Raw genomic sequence first — 14,215 nt, 5'->3', positions numbered from 1 at the left:
ATTTAAATATCTTAATTTTATTCTTAATTTTCTTTAATTTTATATTAGAGTTTTTTTTTAACACTTAATATTCTCTTAGTTTGCAATAACTAATATCTAAAATATATGAATTTAGCATATTAATATTATATAATTTTTTATTAATTATAATTATTATTTCGTTTAATTTTATATGTATTTCCTTTTTTCTTTAACTTTTTTTATAACCAACATAATTTTCACTTTTTTGTATAATTAATTATAAATTTTTATTTCTAAAATTAATAATAAAATTTTATATACAACTTCTTATATATAACTTTCTTTTATTTAATTAAAGACAAATATTTTATATTTTTTAATTTAACAAAATATTTTTTAATTAATTATATGATATTAATTTTTATGATAACATAATTAAGTACAAAATATTTTAAATATTTTACAAATTCAAAACTTAAATATAATTTAAATAATATTTATGATAGTTGGTGATGATAAAACAAAAATTTTCTTTCTTTATTTTAATTTACTTTTTTATTTTGCTTTGTTATTAATGAAAATGAATTTAATAATTAATATGATGAAAATAATTTAAGTTAAACATCTTAGTTTTAAAAGTATAACTATATTTTGTTTAACATTTTAATTACACTAGATAATAATTTATTGAATACAAAAAAAAAATATTTTTATTAAAAATGTTCGATTTACAAAAAACAAAATAAAATATTTGAAGTATATACTTGAATTATATTTTAACATTGTACAACATAAATTATATAAACGCAGCTCGATACGCTAATTTGATAGTTAGAAAGCAGAATTTTTGAATTTTTTAAAGTTCATAAGAGAAAAATATTCGAAATGGATCGGATGTGAATAATGTAAAATACTGAAAATATTTTAAATTTTTTTAGAATTTTTAGAAATTTTTTAGAATTTTATTTTAAAGTTAAATTTTTATTATATATACATTAATACTTTAAATTATAATAATGTTAAAAATTTTAATTAAATATTATTCTTATACAACTAGTAATATTGTGATGACAAAGTTAATTTTTAACTATGGAATTACTGAATTGTTAGCATATTTGAAATTAAAGTGGTTGTTATAGAATTTTAGAGATTGTTGATCTTAGATGATTAGTTATTTTTTAAACTCTTCGTAAATTAGCGCACAAACTTCTTATTATTACTTATTCGAGCAATTTTTTTATTCTTTTTTTGTTAATCTTTATCATCATAGAACATAATATCTATGTAACTTTCTAATTATGTATATGAAATATTAATTTACAATTTTTTAATTACAAAAAATTAAAAAAATATTAAATTAATTAATTTATTTTTATTTTTATTTTGCATTTACAAATAAAAATTATTTTATATACTATCGTTATTCTTTTTTCGAAACTTTATTTATAATTTTAAATAAATTACATATAATATGAGTTTTATTAAAAATTTATTCTTTAATATGGAATATAATTAATAAGTTTTCATTTTATTTAATATAATTTTTAATTTCCGGCAAATTAAACCACCTTTTGAAAATCACAGTAATGATTTTAAAAAATATGTTCGCAATACTTGAATAAGAAGATGAGGAAAATGAAAAAAAAAAATTTCAATAAATTTAGTACCAGAATATCGAACATTATATTTAAAAATAATTGGAATGGTTGTATTTGATTGAATTTATTGAAATTCAAAATATGGCAGCTAAACAATTGAATAGTAGTATATACAAAAAAAAAAGCGATTAATTTGAAAAAATACCGAATAATGAACTTAATTAAAAATAATATGTTCGTAATTTAACTAATAATCATACTTAAAGCTTAATATTTACGATATTAAAATATAATTTACTTCTTGATGAATTTTTCATATTTTATTGTTTTAAATTTAACGTATATCGTTATTTTATTAGGCCAGCTAAATTTTCATTTTTATTTTCGATTTTATATTATTATAACTTTAAATAAATACATTAAAGTTATTCTATTATAGTCATACTTTAGATGCATGAGGTTGTGGTGTCGGTTTCATATTATATAATGGTTCTCTATCTCGTAAATTTTGATTTGAATTATTTTGACCAGTTGATATTGAATTACCATTTGTAGTAATAATTTGGCTTTGATCTCGTATTTGAACATGTGTTATAAATGGTCCTCTACTACGACCGCTTCCATTTAAATTACCTTGTTGAAAACCATTTAATGTTGATGATTTCCAATTTTTTGATGGAGATGAACGTTGTGGGGGACTAGTAAATTTTCCAGAACGACCACTACCTGATAATGGTGTAACATTATGCTGAACAGTTTCATATTCATAATAACTAGATATTGGACGGCCACCAATTTGTGCTTGTATTTGAGGATAATTATGAAGTTGTGTTTGTTGCTGTTGTTGAAGATGTTGATGTTTTGTTGGTGAAAAATTAATATCTTGACTACGTGCACTTCGTTGTGAATGATAGTGTTGATGGCGTCGACTAGAAATGAGAAACAAGAAAAAAACACATAAAATAAAAAAAACATGTCTGTTTATAAAATATATTCAAGGGCAAATTGAATAAATTCAAGAAAAAATAAAAACTAATAAAAAATGTAATAAATAAAATTAAAATTTCAAAAAAAAAATTAAATCAAATATTTAATTTTAAAACAAGCTTTTCTAGATATTGAAATCAAAAAGTACGCAAGGGATAAAAGAAAATGAAAAAGAAACAATATCAAATTTGGAAAACAAAATTAAAAATATCTATAAATTTTTAAAAAGCATTTTCACGATAGAATCAAATTAAAAAAAAATAACAAGCTTGAAAATGCACACATATTATGTGCACACATGTATAATGTATATGAAATATCGCGATTTTTTAAGAGTTCGTCCCCAGTGGATAACGTTGTAAAGAAATCTTATGTAAAAAATTATGAGAATTATTAATTAAAAACTATATTGATTAAAAACAATAAATCAAATTTGAATTAAAAAAGTAAAATATTACTGCACTGTGTTTTATAAAAATTCATAAAGACAGTGGTAATTAAATTCAGAATGAAAATAATTTATTTAAATTACAAAAAATTAAAATTTTAAAAAAATTAAACATAAAATTTTTAATTTAAACAATTGGAAAATTTTAAATTTTTACAACAGCTATTATTTTATTTTGCTACTCAATCCGATAGGCGCCTTTTAAGTGTCCAAATTATGATTGTTTTGGCGCAATATTTTTTCATAATTTGCATAATTGATGCTTGGCCTAAGCAATTCATCCGATATTTTGTAATAGCATGTTGTATTATTTAAAATATCCTCAATTCAGTCGAAAACTTGATAGAATGAGTAAATTTTGTGTTTGTTATTCGTTTATTAGTATTTTTAAAATGTATTGTTAGTTTTTCTTTCATCTTAATATCGTTTTCAACACACATACACATTTTTTCGAAAGGGAGTTCTATAGAGAGAAAATATTCCAAAATAATCTTAAAATCTATATATAAGCATTATGATTCCTAAAAAAATTTTATTTTATTTTTTTTTACCTTTAACATTCATTTTTCAAAAGAATTATACAATTAAAATATTAAGTTGCTTTCTCCTTATGAATTTTGACCTTTTTTTTTTCAAATTTTTCATCTAATATTCCGAAAATATTGATTTTCTCCCAGAATTTTACAGAAAAATTTAATTGCATTATTCATTAACTTAACGAAATACAACAATGAATTTTTGTTCAGATAAATTTTAGAAATTTTGTGGGAAAGAAAACATCTTTATTATTCTGTATAATTTATTTACAATAATTTTAACACATAATATGTAATTAAATAAGTTTGTCTAAAAAGTGAATATATATATACATAAGTACTACAAAAAAAATCTACATAACAAAATACAAAATCACAAAATGTAAAATTCAAAATTAAATTAAACATAAAAAATAAACACACAACAAACGTCTGTAAAATTTAATTATTTATAAGTAGCTAGACTAGTATTGTAAATTTATCGAATAATATTGTAAAAATGTAAAATGCCAGACATATTTGGACAGTTTGTTGTTAGTTTCACAATGTATAAATTTTTACAAAGATTATTTATACAAAAAAAAAAATAAATAAATTAAATACCAAAAATATATTTTTTTTTAAAAATAAAATCACAAAATTATAAGCATAGAATAGATGGCAATATACAACGCAAGTTTTAATTTAAAAAATTTTATTCTTGTCAAAATTCAATTTTGAATATACTATTGAAAATAAGTCAAAAATTCTACTGCATTGCTAAAATGATAAAAAAAAAAAGATTTAAATTCAATGAAAAAAAAAATTGATAAAACAAAAATAAATAAATATTTTTCACATAATTTTATTTTATTTTTTTTTTTGATTGAGTAAAATCGAATGCAAACTGAAGTATTGAACCTTTGTATAAAATAATTGGGCTTTTTATTAAATTTCTTAATTTAAATTAAAGTCCAGAGTAAATTTTAACAATTTCAACATGATTTCTAACAATACTTAAATTAATTTTTTAATTTGAAGCATTAAAATTTCTTCAAATACAAAATTTGAAAATTTCAATTTAAGCTCTTCAGGTTTACTCAAAAAGGAGTCGTAAACAAAATATAGTAAAAATCCTGCAATAATTTCTAAATATGTATTTCACTATCCTATTAGTCGGAAAAACATTAAATGTGACACAAACAAATATTAATATTGCACAAAACAAAAAATTTTGCAATTACAAGACATAAAAAACATTGAAAAAAAATAAATGAAATCAGAGTTTTAGTATTTAGAAGTCAAAGTTAAGGTTACCATTTAATTAATTCCCAGAAATTTTTGAATTTCATTTAATAGAAAAATTTTTTAAAGTAAATTTGACGATAAATAACATTTTAAATTGAACACAACTTACATAAATTTATTAAAACGATAAAACAATATTATCAGAAGTGCATTTTATTGTATTTTGTTAGTGCATTTAAATAACATAAAATACAACAACTATATATTAAATAAAAATATACCTGAATATAATATGCCTGATCCCATTAAAATTTTAGCTTCCTTTATTCAGATCCTTGCCTTATTACACTGAATAATTATTTTTTGTTTTAATCATTCAAATATTAAGCGCCGTATAATGTTATAACAGTTTTATATTTTTATAACAAAAAAATCATGCCCGCATATCATACATTCATTTATATCGCAAAAACATATTGTATAACAATTAACATTTATAAAAATTAAAAATATTTACATTAACTCTTATATACCATAGTTTATACCTGAATAAAATGTTTTCTATAAATTATTTATACAAAATTATATGTACATACTTATGTATAATATTTTACTTATGTCCTGATAAACAATTACTTTTTATCATATTTTTTAAAATAATATGTAGGGTGAATTAAAATTTTAAATAATTGTGCTAAAAGTGTAAGTGTGCCAATTTAAATAAATAATTAATTAATGAAAATAATAAATTGTGTTAAAAACATACTATGATTTTAAATTATTTCATAAAAAAAAAAACAAAATTTATAATGCCTACTTTAATTTTTTTGAATATAAGTTGAATTTTTGGTTTATCACCAATTCGGTTAATTCAATATTTTGTTGTTTCACCAATATTTTTAAAATTACTACAAATTTTGTTTCAATAATTATTTGGCTCTCACCGAAAATATAAAGAGGTTCAAACACCCTGTGTTCTGTGTAGTGTGATTTTGTTTTGTGAGTTTTTAATAAAATTAAAACCAAAGCCAATATTTTTAAACTTATTTTTTTTATATATCCTTTATAAAACATTAATTAGAATTAATTGTTAAATAATTTTAATTCTAAACTAAAAAGTGTTGTGCAAATAATCGTTATAATTTATCTGACATAATATTTATTAATCAAAAGATTATTTAAAGTCACAAATGTTCAAGAGTAATTTATATTCACAAAAAGCTCAGTTGGTAAAGGCTCATTTTTAATATTAAAATCCCAAAAAAAAAAAAAAAGGCAACTTTATTTTGCAAATTTTTTATAATTTATTTGTGCAGTTTTCTGTATACTTAATTAATAGAACCCTTTTGGGTAAAAAGGGTTTGGCATACTTCCTCATGTAAATCATATGAAAATCATAAACATCATAAAACAAAATCGTGGTTCATATTACAAATTAAAAAATTAATAACAAGATTTTGGCATTCAAACTTTTTTTAATTTTATTTAAATTAATTAACAAGGTGAATTTGTAAAATTTTTGGTAAAATATTTTATTACACAATAACTTACAAAAGTTTATAAAAATTTGTAGGGTAAATTTTTTTTAAATTAAATAACAATTTGAGGGGGTAATGGAAATAATGGAAATTCTCAATTCTTAAGAAAAAAAATTCGTAACTAATCTGTTATTAAATTTAGTGAGAAAAATATTTAATATTTTTTTCAGTTGCATAAATCTCCAGAAATTAATTTACTCAAGTATTTATAAATAATTACTCATCTACAATTATACTAAAATGTCAATACTTCAGTTCGTTTCCAAAATTTTGGCGCATTTTCGATAAAATTTAGGTTTTCTTCTAATTTTTCTTCTATCTACATTAAAACATTTCTCAAATCTAATAAAAAAAAAAATTCAAAAATTTCGCATAAAAATTAATTAGTTTCACAATAGAAAACATACAAAATAACAAGTATATGAAAAACAGTTTTAAAAAACCGTGTAATTTGTGTATTTACCTTTCTAATTCAACTTTATTTCGCTGTATCATAACTTGACGCCTCATACTTTCTAATATTGATTCTGATAAAACATCATCATCGTTTGGTTCTTCGCTATAATCATACACATCAAAACAAAAAATTTGACGCGTTCATATAAAAAGAAAGAGATAGAAATAGGGAACAAAAAATAATTTTTAGCAAAAAAAAAAAATTTTTTTTCAAAACACAAATCAAAAATGAGACACACGTAAATGAAAAAGGAAATAATGCTTTTTGTTTCGTATACAGTTTGACATTTCAAACATAACTGTATAATTAACGTTTCGAATATGTATTGGTGAAGCAATAAAGAGATGAAAGAAAAAAAAAATGAAAAAAAAAACACATATTATAAATCATGATGAACACACACGGGAAACCACATGCAATTCCTACCTTATCTGATGTTGTAATTCTTCAAAATTAACATAATGTTGATAACGATGAGTAAAAATTTCAGGTTGATGAATACCGTTAGGCGGTGGTGGTGGTTGGTAAATCGGTGGTCCGTCCTTTGGTCTATTATCAGAATTATGTACATGATGTCCATTCATTCTTTGATGTTGATTATTCGAATGTTGTTGATGTTCTGTGTTTTTTAAATGTTGGTGGTGTTGCTGATTATGGTGTAACTGATGCTGTTGTTGCTGTTGTTGATGTAATTTATGAGCTGAAGGAAGTTGCGGTGGTAAACCAGAAGTAAACTCATTGTTTGCTTCAACTGGCATTACACCATCCTTACGGTGTTTTCCAAATCGAAACATATGACCAATACCACGTAATATGCTCGGTTTTTTCGCTCTGCTTTTACTTTTTCCATCATTCAGAGAACTTTGGAAAGGTCCGTTACGATGTGAAAATCCACCCTCAGAATCACCACCATCTTCAAGAAGCCAATGCTTTCTAGGTTCTACAATAGGAACAAAAAAAATGATATTTTGTCAATTATTTTAATATTATTAGTTCAAGAGCCGTTAATAAAACTTACTGTTTTTGTCTGGCGCACTCACTACAGCCGCTCTTAAACTATCTTCCCTACCTCTGCCCCTTGGAGCTTTTAATGCACTAGGTCCAGTTCTAATATCTTCAGACATTTGAATTTCTTGTACCATCGTTTGTAATGATTCTAAACTGGAAGATTTTTTCAAACCTAAAGATGGTCCTAGTTCACCAATTTTGTCCAAAGCCTCTGCAGTTAAATCGGATTGTCCATTGCGATTCTTCAATTCGTTTGCCATTTTTGCTAATGATTCAATTGAACCACTAATATAAGCTGATTTCGTTAGCTGTAGTCGTCTCTCTCGCTCTCTTTCTTCTCTTAATTTTTTATTTCTTTGATAAGTACCAGTTTCTCTAGCATCCAAAGCGGCATGATGTTTCTCAGAAATAGATCTACGCCCTATTGCATCTCTACTAAATGCTTCTGCTGAAGTATTGGTGTCTAAACTAAGTTGAGATGAATATGTGGCATCACATGGATTACTAGAATTTTGGTTAGATACAGAATCGTTCAATTGGGATAAAAGACTGTTTATAAAAAAATTATTTAGAAGAGACACTTTCACTTATTTATGTACAAAAAACAAAACAAAATACAACTAGAAACACTACAAAAACTTACGGAGTTAGTGGAGGCTCTGGTTCATCCTCCATAAATACTGAATCGTTCCTTGCTTTCATTGGAGTCCATGAGTCATTTGTAGCCATAAAGTAACTGTCATTACGTAGACCATGGGTATACAATGTAGAAGGACGTTGTTTTGAAGTTGAAGAATAGATTCCACTTGATAAGCGCTCCAACAAAGGGTTGTTTAATCTAAGGCAATTGTATTTGCATAGAAAAATTATCTTATTCGAAATTATTTTTTTCCAACTACTTACTTATCACTATCTTGTTTTTCCTTTTTGTCTGGACTCAAATAAATAACAGTGGCACCTGAATTTTCGCTATTGTTAGAACTATCAAGGGTCTCCCTGGATTCTTGCAAACTCTCTCTTTCAATAATGTCCCCAGAACTTTGAGATCTAGCAATTTTTCTTGCAACAGTCAAGGTTATTACTCCTGGGTGTTTAGCGGGTATATGAAGCATAGCTCTTCGTAATGTCTCCATAGCTTCAGCATTATTCTGACCCAGCAATGAGACGCCATTAACACTTAAAAGTTGATCATTCATACGCAATCTCCCATCACGAGAAGCTGCCCCGCCATGAATCACATTTTTCACGAAAATTCCTAGGTCACCATCATGCTTCATTGATTTATTACTGCCACTTGAGCTATTTGCGGAAGTAGTTTTGCCTTTAACACTAACACCCAACCCTGCTTTTTCTGTATCGTGTACTGGTATGTGAAGAGTTAAGACTTCCCGATGACGCCATGCACTTCCTGGTTGTATGCTATCCTGTAATAGTTAAAACGAAAATTATTTGTTTAGTTATATCAGAAATGTACAAACGATAAAAATAAAAAAAACTTACGGTAGACGCTGCAGATTCGTTTCCACCGTCAATAAAATGTTGATCGTTGCTTATATTGAAACCAATTATCGTGTCGTTTTTAGAATTATTAGCATTAGCTTGAGACGCCATTTGTCTTTCTGAATTTGAGTGATTATTTGGAAATACTGGAGCTGGTGGTTTTGGGGGAGAGCTATTCTTGTTATCAATTTCTTCATTTGTCAACATCTTTTTAAAACGAAAGTAAATTTTTATTAAACCTTAATTGAACTAATTTACTACTTACAATTTCTTTTTCTTCTGCATCTGCTAATTCTTGCTGTCTAGAAACTATTATTTTGACTGTTGAACCTGGTTGAATTGCTCTAAATAAAGCTACTGCATCAGCTTGAGATTTTCCATCCATTTGAAGACCATCAACTTCTAATAGTCTATCACCTGGCTTTAGTCTTCCATCTTCAATTGCAGCTCCCCTTGGAAGTATCGTCTTAATATATATAGGACAATGTCCGCCAGCAGGGTTATCGCGTGCTGTTAAACTAAAACCAAGCCCTTGCGGGCCTTTCTTTAACACTATTTCAATTTTTTTCCCTAATTTTCGAGTATTTGCAACTTGTAATGAAGTACCAACTTGCGCTCCTGGAATTTTTTTCGTGGGTGAAACAGTCGCTACTTTTGTACCAACTGATTTTTCACCCACCTCTACCATTTCTGAAACTTTTGAGTCTTTTCTGCTATGGCCACATAGTTTATTTGCTCTAATAACTCGCACTCTAAGTTCACTTGCCGTTAAACTTTTCCGTAAATATTCTTGAACTTTATCTTCAGCTAAACCGACTAGTTTATTGCCATTAATTTCTAAAATTCTATCACCTTTCCGTAAACGTCCCTGTTCTGCTCTGCTTCCGGGTTCGACAAATTGCACCAATAAACCACCAAATTCTCTATCAGGAATGGCAGTCAAACCTAATTTTCCACCATATTCATTTGTAATTAAAAGCATTTCACCTTCGCGAATAGATTCATATGCTTGCCCTAGGGGTTCTTTTCGCTTGCTACTCTCTCTAGGTAATGATTTGGAAGTAAATATTTGCTGATTATGTGCATTATATGAAGAATATGGACTTGTGTGATGATTATGATGATTGTGGTGATTATGGTGAGGTAAATGATTATGTTGTAATTTCTCCGCTGCTTCCATCCATTTATAACCAGAACCATCACCTAAAAACTGCATGGATAACCGCCCAGAACGAGCAAATGCCGGTGTTGTTAAACTATTATGCATACTAGTATAACTGTGAGGAGCATCATCTTCTTCTTCCCATTGTGGTGATAAATAACCTACTTTATCTAATATTCGCTCAGCTGATTCCGAACCACAAGCGGGCGCTGCAGCTGACCATCTCTTATTTGTAACATTATCAGCTGTTTGAAGAGTTTGTATTAGGCTTGGATCACTACTGCGACGAACTTGTAGACCAAGTCCTGTATGTGATCCATTGGATGTAGTGCTTGTTACCTCAATATGAGGTGTAGATGCACTAGATGCATTTGTTCGTGTCGCTGCATCCTGATTTGTTGGATCTCTAAATATATCTGGACTACCGGTTCCGACAGACGAACTTCCACTGGCACCATCTCCTCCACCTTGCTGAACTCCTGGGTCTGGCCCAGAATCTTCAAAACTTGCAAGAATTTGTTCTCTATCATCTGCTACATCACCAATGCAGTCATCTGGATCTAATATACCAGACTGTGTTTGTAAATGATGTACTGCTACCCATGAATCAGGCTCCTATTAAAAAATACAAAAAAAAAAAGAGATAATTAATAATTTTATACAGAAATATTCAGATTTAAATAATTGCGGAATACAATTTTGCATCAAATTTTATACCGGGAAATAATGAATTTTACACTTTAAATTTTACCTTACAAAACGATCCATTAGATCCTTTAGAAGGCAGTGTCATTGAGTATGACTTCTGCAAATATGTATGCTGAAGACCTTTGTGTTTCTGTGAAACACGATATGTGGCACGCCAACCAAATATACCAGTTAATTTATCAGCTAAAGCTGGACATTTTGGTGGTATATCGAACATTTTTAATAGCTCTTATTTAAGTAATTTATTAAAATGACAATTTTTTTGGTTTCTCAAGAATTTTTTTCCTCTCTTGTCAAATTATTTTTTAATTATTTTAAAAAATTATTTATGTAAGTATGTAGGTTTTTTTAAATATTAACACTTTGGTTCTTTTATTTGGATTTGGATTTTAACTAACAAGTATTTGGATTAAGACCTTTTACTGGCATTTGAAGCCAGTCTTCTATATAGAACAGTTCCATTTTAGTTTATTTTTGACATTTTCTTCATATTTTTTAAATGAACAAAAATTTCAATTAATTATTTATTTATTTTTTTAAATTTTTGATAAGTGTTAAGTCTTATTATTTTGTAATTAAGTCTTGTGTTTTGAAAATTTTGCATATTTTTCGGCTTAATAAAATAAACTAGCTTAGGTAGTAAATCTACTACATAAGTAAGATTAGGGTTTAATTTATTTTGAAATTTTTAACCTCTGTCAACAAAAATTGTTTTAAAATTTATTACAATTTTTTTTTGTAATGCTTATTACGTATAGAAAACGTAATATTATAATTTTTTACATACGAGGTTTAAGAAAGTGTGTACTTTGTTATTGTTGACTTCAATTTTTATCTTTTATCAAGATATCTTTAAATTAAGATTTCTTTTTTAAATTGTCTCCTTTATATTCATTCTAAAAAGAATTCTTTATCGTGATGAAAAGACAATAATACAATTTTCATTAAATAAATAATACTTATGTGATTTAATAAAGATTAATTACTCTGCCTGTAACCTGTCTGCATTGCATTTATGTATTCTAAAAATTACACCTTTTAAAACATATACAAATCCATAATGAACACCTAACTGAACTTATATCACATTTTATATTCTATACATTTTCTATATTGTAGCTGTAACGTTTAAATCTCATAATAATATAAATAGAAACATGAAAGTTTAGCAACATTCCAAGGTTATTAGATTCACATGACTTGTTTACATTTTGTCATAGCATTTCCAGCGACATGTTTGTTTAATAATTTTCTTATTTTCATAATATACATACACCCGTTCATATATGAATGTATTTATATGTAATATCGAACATATGATATATATACACATGTACTCACTTTATTGTAGACAAAATAAATGATATTTATTTTTCAAGTAAATAAACAAAGAGTAATATTTTAAATCAAATATCAAATAACAAATATGGACGTTTGTAGATATATGACAGACGTGTTACATATATAATATTATATATATATACATTGTATATGTAAATAAAAGTAAAAAAAACATTTCAGTGTAAAAGTGTCAAATATGATCACAGTTACGTTTTATCTGATTTTACACTACATTTTGATTGAGATACAAAGGCAATGCTGATCAGCTGATTCAACAAATAAATCAGTAATAATTTACAACTGCAACATTGAGCTTATATTTACGTACATACATATGTATGTATTTTAAGCTACATACAGCTTTCTCGGAATAATAATTTTTCAAATATTGACGATTGATGATCATTCGATCTCAAAAATTTAATCAAATTTCCAATATTTCTGTTATATTAAATCGAAAATTAACCTTTAATTTTGAAGAGTATTTAACTTACTTAATACAAATGTACATAATTAAAAGTAATTAAAAGGCAAACAGAAAAATATCAGCATTCTGGGGTATAACATTCTAGGGTTAAGAGGAAGACAACTCTAGAATGTATTCTTTACACATAATTAAATAAAATTCTCTTTTAGTGTTTTTAACACTAACTCAACTCAAATAGAGTGTGTTTATCTTTTACAACATTTATCCGAATTCTTAGTATAAAATCTCAAATATTTCTTTTGAATTTAATGCAATCCCTGCATTGTGGATAAATAATATAAAATTTCGGTATGATCCTTTCTTTTTCAGAGTTCTTTTAATTGTATTATGGAAGTTTTTTTAAAAGAATGCAACTTTAAAAAAAAAAAATATGAAAAAAAATGTAAAGATTTTTTTTCTTACAAAAGCAATTTATTATTATTTTTTTATTCGCACATTCCGTTGCGTGATTCATCCATCATCATTCATTCGATGTTTAGTACCCCAACCGCAATATTTTTCCTTTTTTCTTTCAATTCAGATCCTTTAAGAATTCTTGTCTGAGCGTAGAACAAAAGAAAAAGTATAGGAATTTATTTTAGCCTTTGTTTTTCATATTTATTGTTACAGATTATGCCGGATATAATGAATGAAAAGAATTATAAAGAATTTTGTTATTATCCTTAACAAAAAAAAGAGGAGGTATATCCATAGGTATTTAAAATGTCAATTATTATTTTCAGAAAATTTCCTTAAAATTTGAAGATTTCAATATTTTGTTTAGGTAGTTCGGTTCATTTTAAATCTAGAAATATTTGAAACAGATTCATGGATTTTCAAATTTTTTGTGTACCCTTATGTACTCTTTAATGATTAAAAATTTCACAGTATGTCAATAAGTATACGGAGGTAGAAAAATATTAATAATGACGCAACTTAAGGGATTAATCAAATATTCCCACACAATTATTTTTACAGAAATTTTAGTAAATTATATTTTGCACCTGTTGATGATTTATTTACAACCTGTCATAATTGAATAATGTTTAAATATACGTACACAATTTTACTGATGTATTGGTGTTACTCAAACATACTATACATATGCTTCTTTGAATAGGATGTGCTGTGCCATTGGTATTGATCATACAAAACAATTACGCTTTTACAACATGTATTGTGCTAACGTCATGTGCAAACATATAATTGATGTACAAACGAAATTTGAATAAAACAAAAGGCTAGTATTGGCAAAGCAAACAAGAGAAAAAAAGAATT

The 14,215-nt window shown here is 25.8% G+C and overlaps 1 protein-coding gene across 7 annotated transcripts in view; it reads right to left on the bottom strand.

Moving 5' to 3' along the window:
- Window positions 1-809: 809 nt before the first annotated feature.
- The window catches only part of LOC129605271 (partitioning defective 3 homolog), a 40,914-nt gene continuing 27,508 nt past the window's right edge, over window positions 810-14,215 (bottom strand). For 2 of the 7 annotated variants that reach the window (XM_055514912.1, XM_055514913.1), the window contains exons 2-10: window positions 11,174-11,614; window positions 9,526-11,037; window positions 9,261-9,467; window positions 8,664-9,184; window positions 8,404-8,598; window positions 7,771-8,309; window positions 7,179-7,692; window positions 6,759-6,854; window positions 812-2,488 (exon numbers count right to left, since the gene is read on the bottom strand). In XM_055514912.1, coding sequence (XP_055370887.1) covers window positions 1,999-2,488; window positions 6,759-6,854; window positions 7,179-7,692; window positions 7,771-8,309; window positions 8,404-8,598; window positions 8,664-9,184; window positions 9,261-9,467; window positions 9,526-11,037; window positions 11,174-11,347 — 4,248 coding nt within the window. In that variant the 5' untranslated portion in view covers window positions 11,348-11,614 and the 3' untranslated portion in view covers window positions 812-1,998. Of the gene's footprint in view, window positions 2,489-4,144; window positions 4,290-6,429; window positions 6,638-6,758; window positions 6,855-6,898; window positions 7,051-7,178; window positions 7,693-7,770; window positions 8,310-8,403; window positions 8,599-8,663; window positions 9,185-9,260; window positions 9,468-9,525; window positions 11,038-11,173; window positions 11,615-14,215 lie in introns of those variants that run through there. The other 5 variants (XM_055514914.1, XM_055514918.1, XM_055514917.1 and 2 more) reach the window with 5 other exon arrangements.

The sequence above is a fragment of the Condylostylus longicornis genome, unplaced genomic scaffold (genome assembly GCF_029603195.1).
Source record: "Condylostylus longicornis isolate FDR11 unplaced genomic scaffold, ASM2960319v2 ptg000013l, whole genome shotgun sequence".
Lineage (NCBI taxonomy): Eukaryota > Metazoa > Arthropoda > Insecta > Diptera > Dolichopodidae > Condylostylus > Condylostylus longicornis.
Note: the sequence above shows the minus strand (reverse complement) of the source record. Positions and strands in the feature narration are given on the sequence as shown.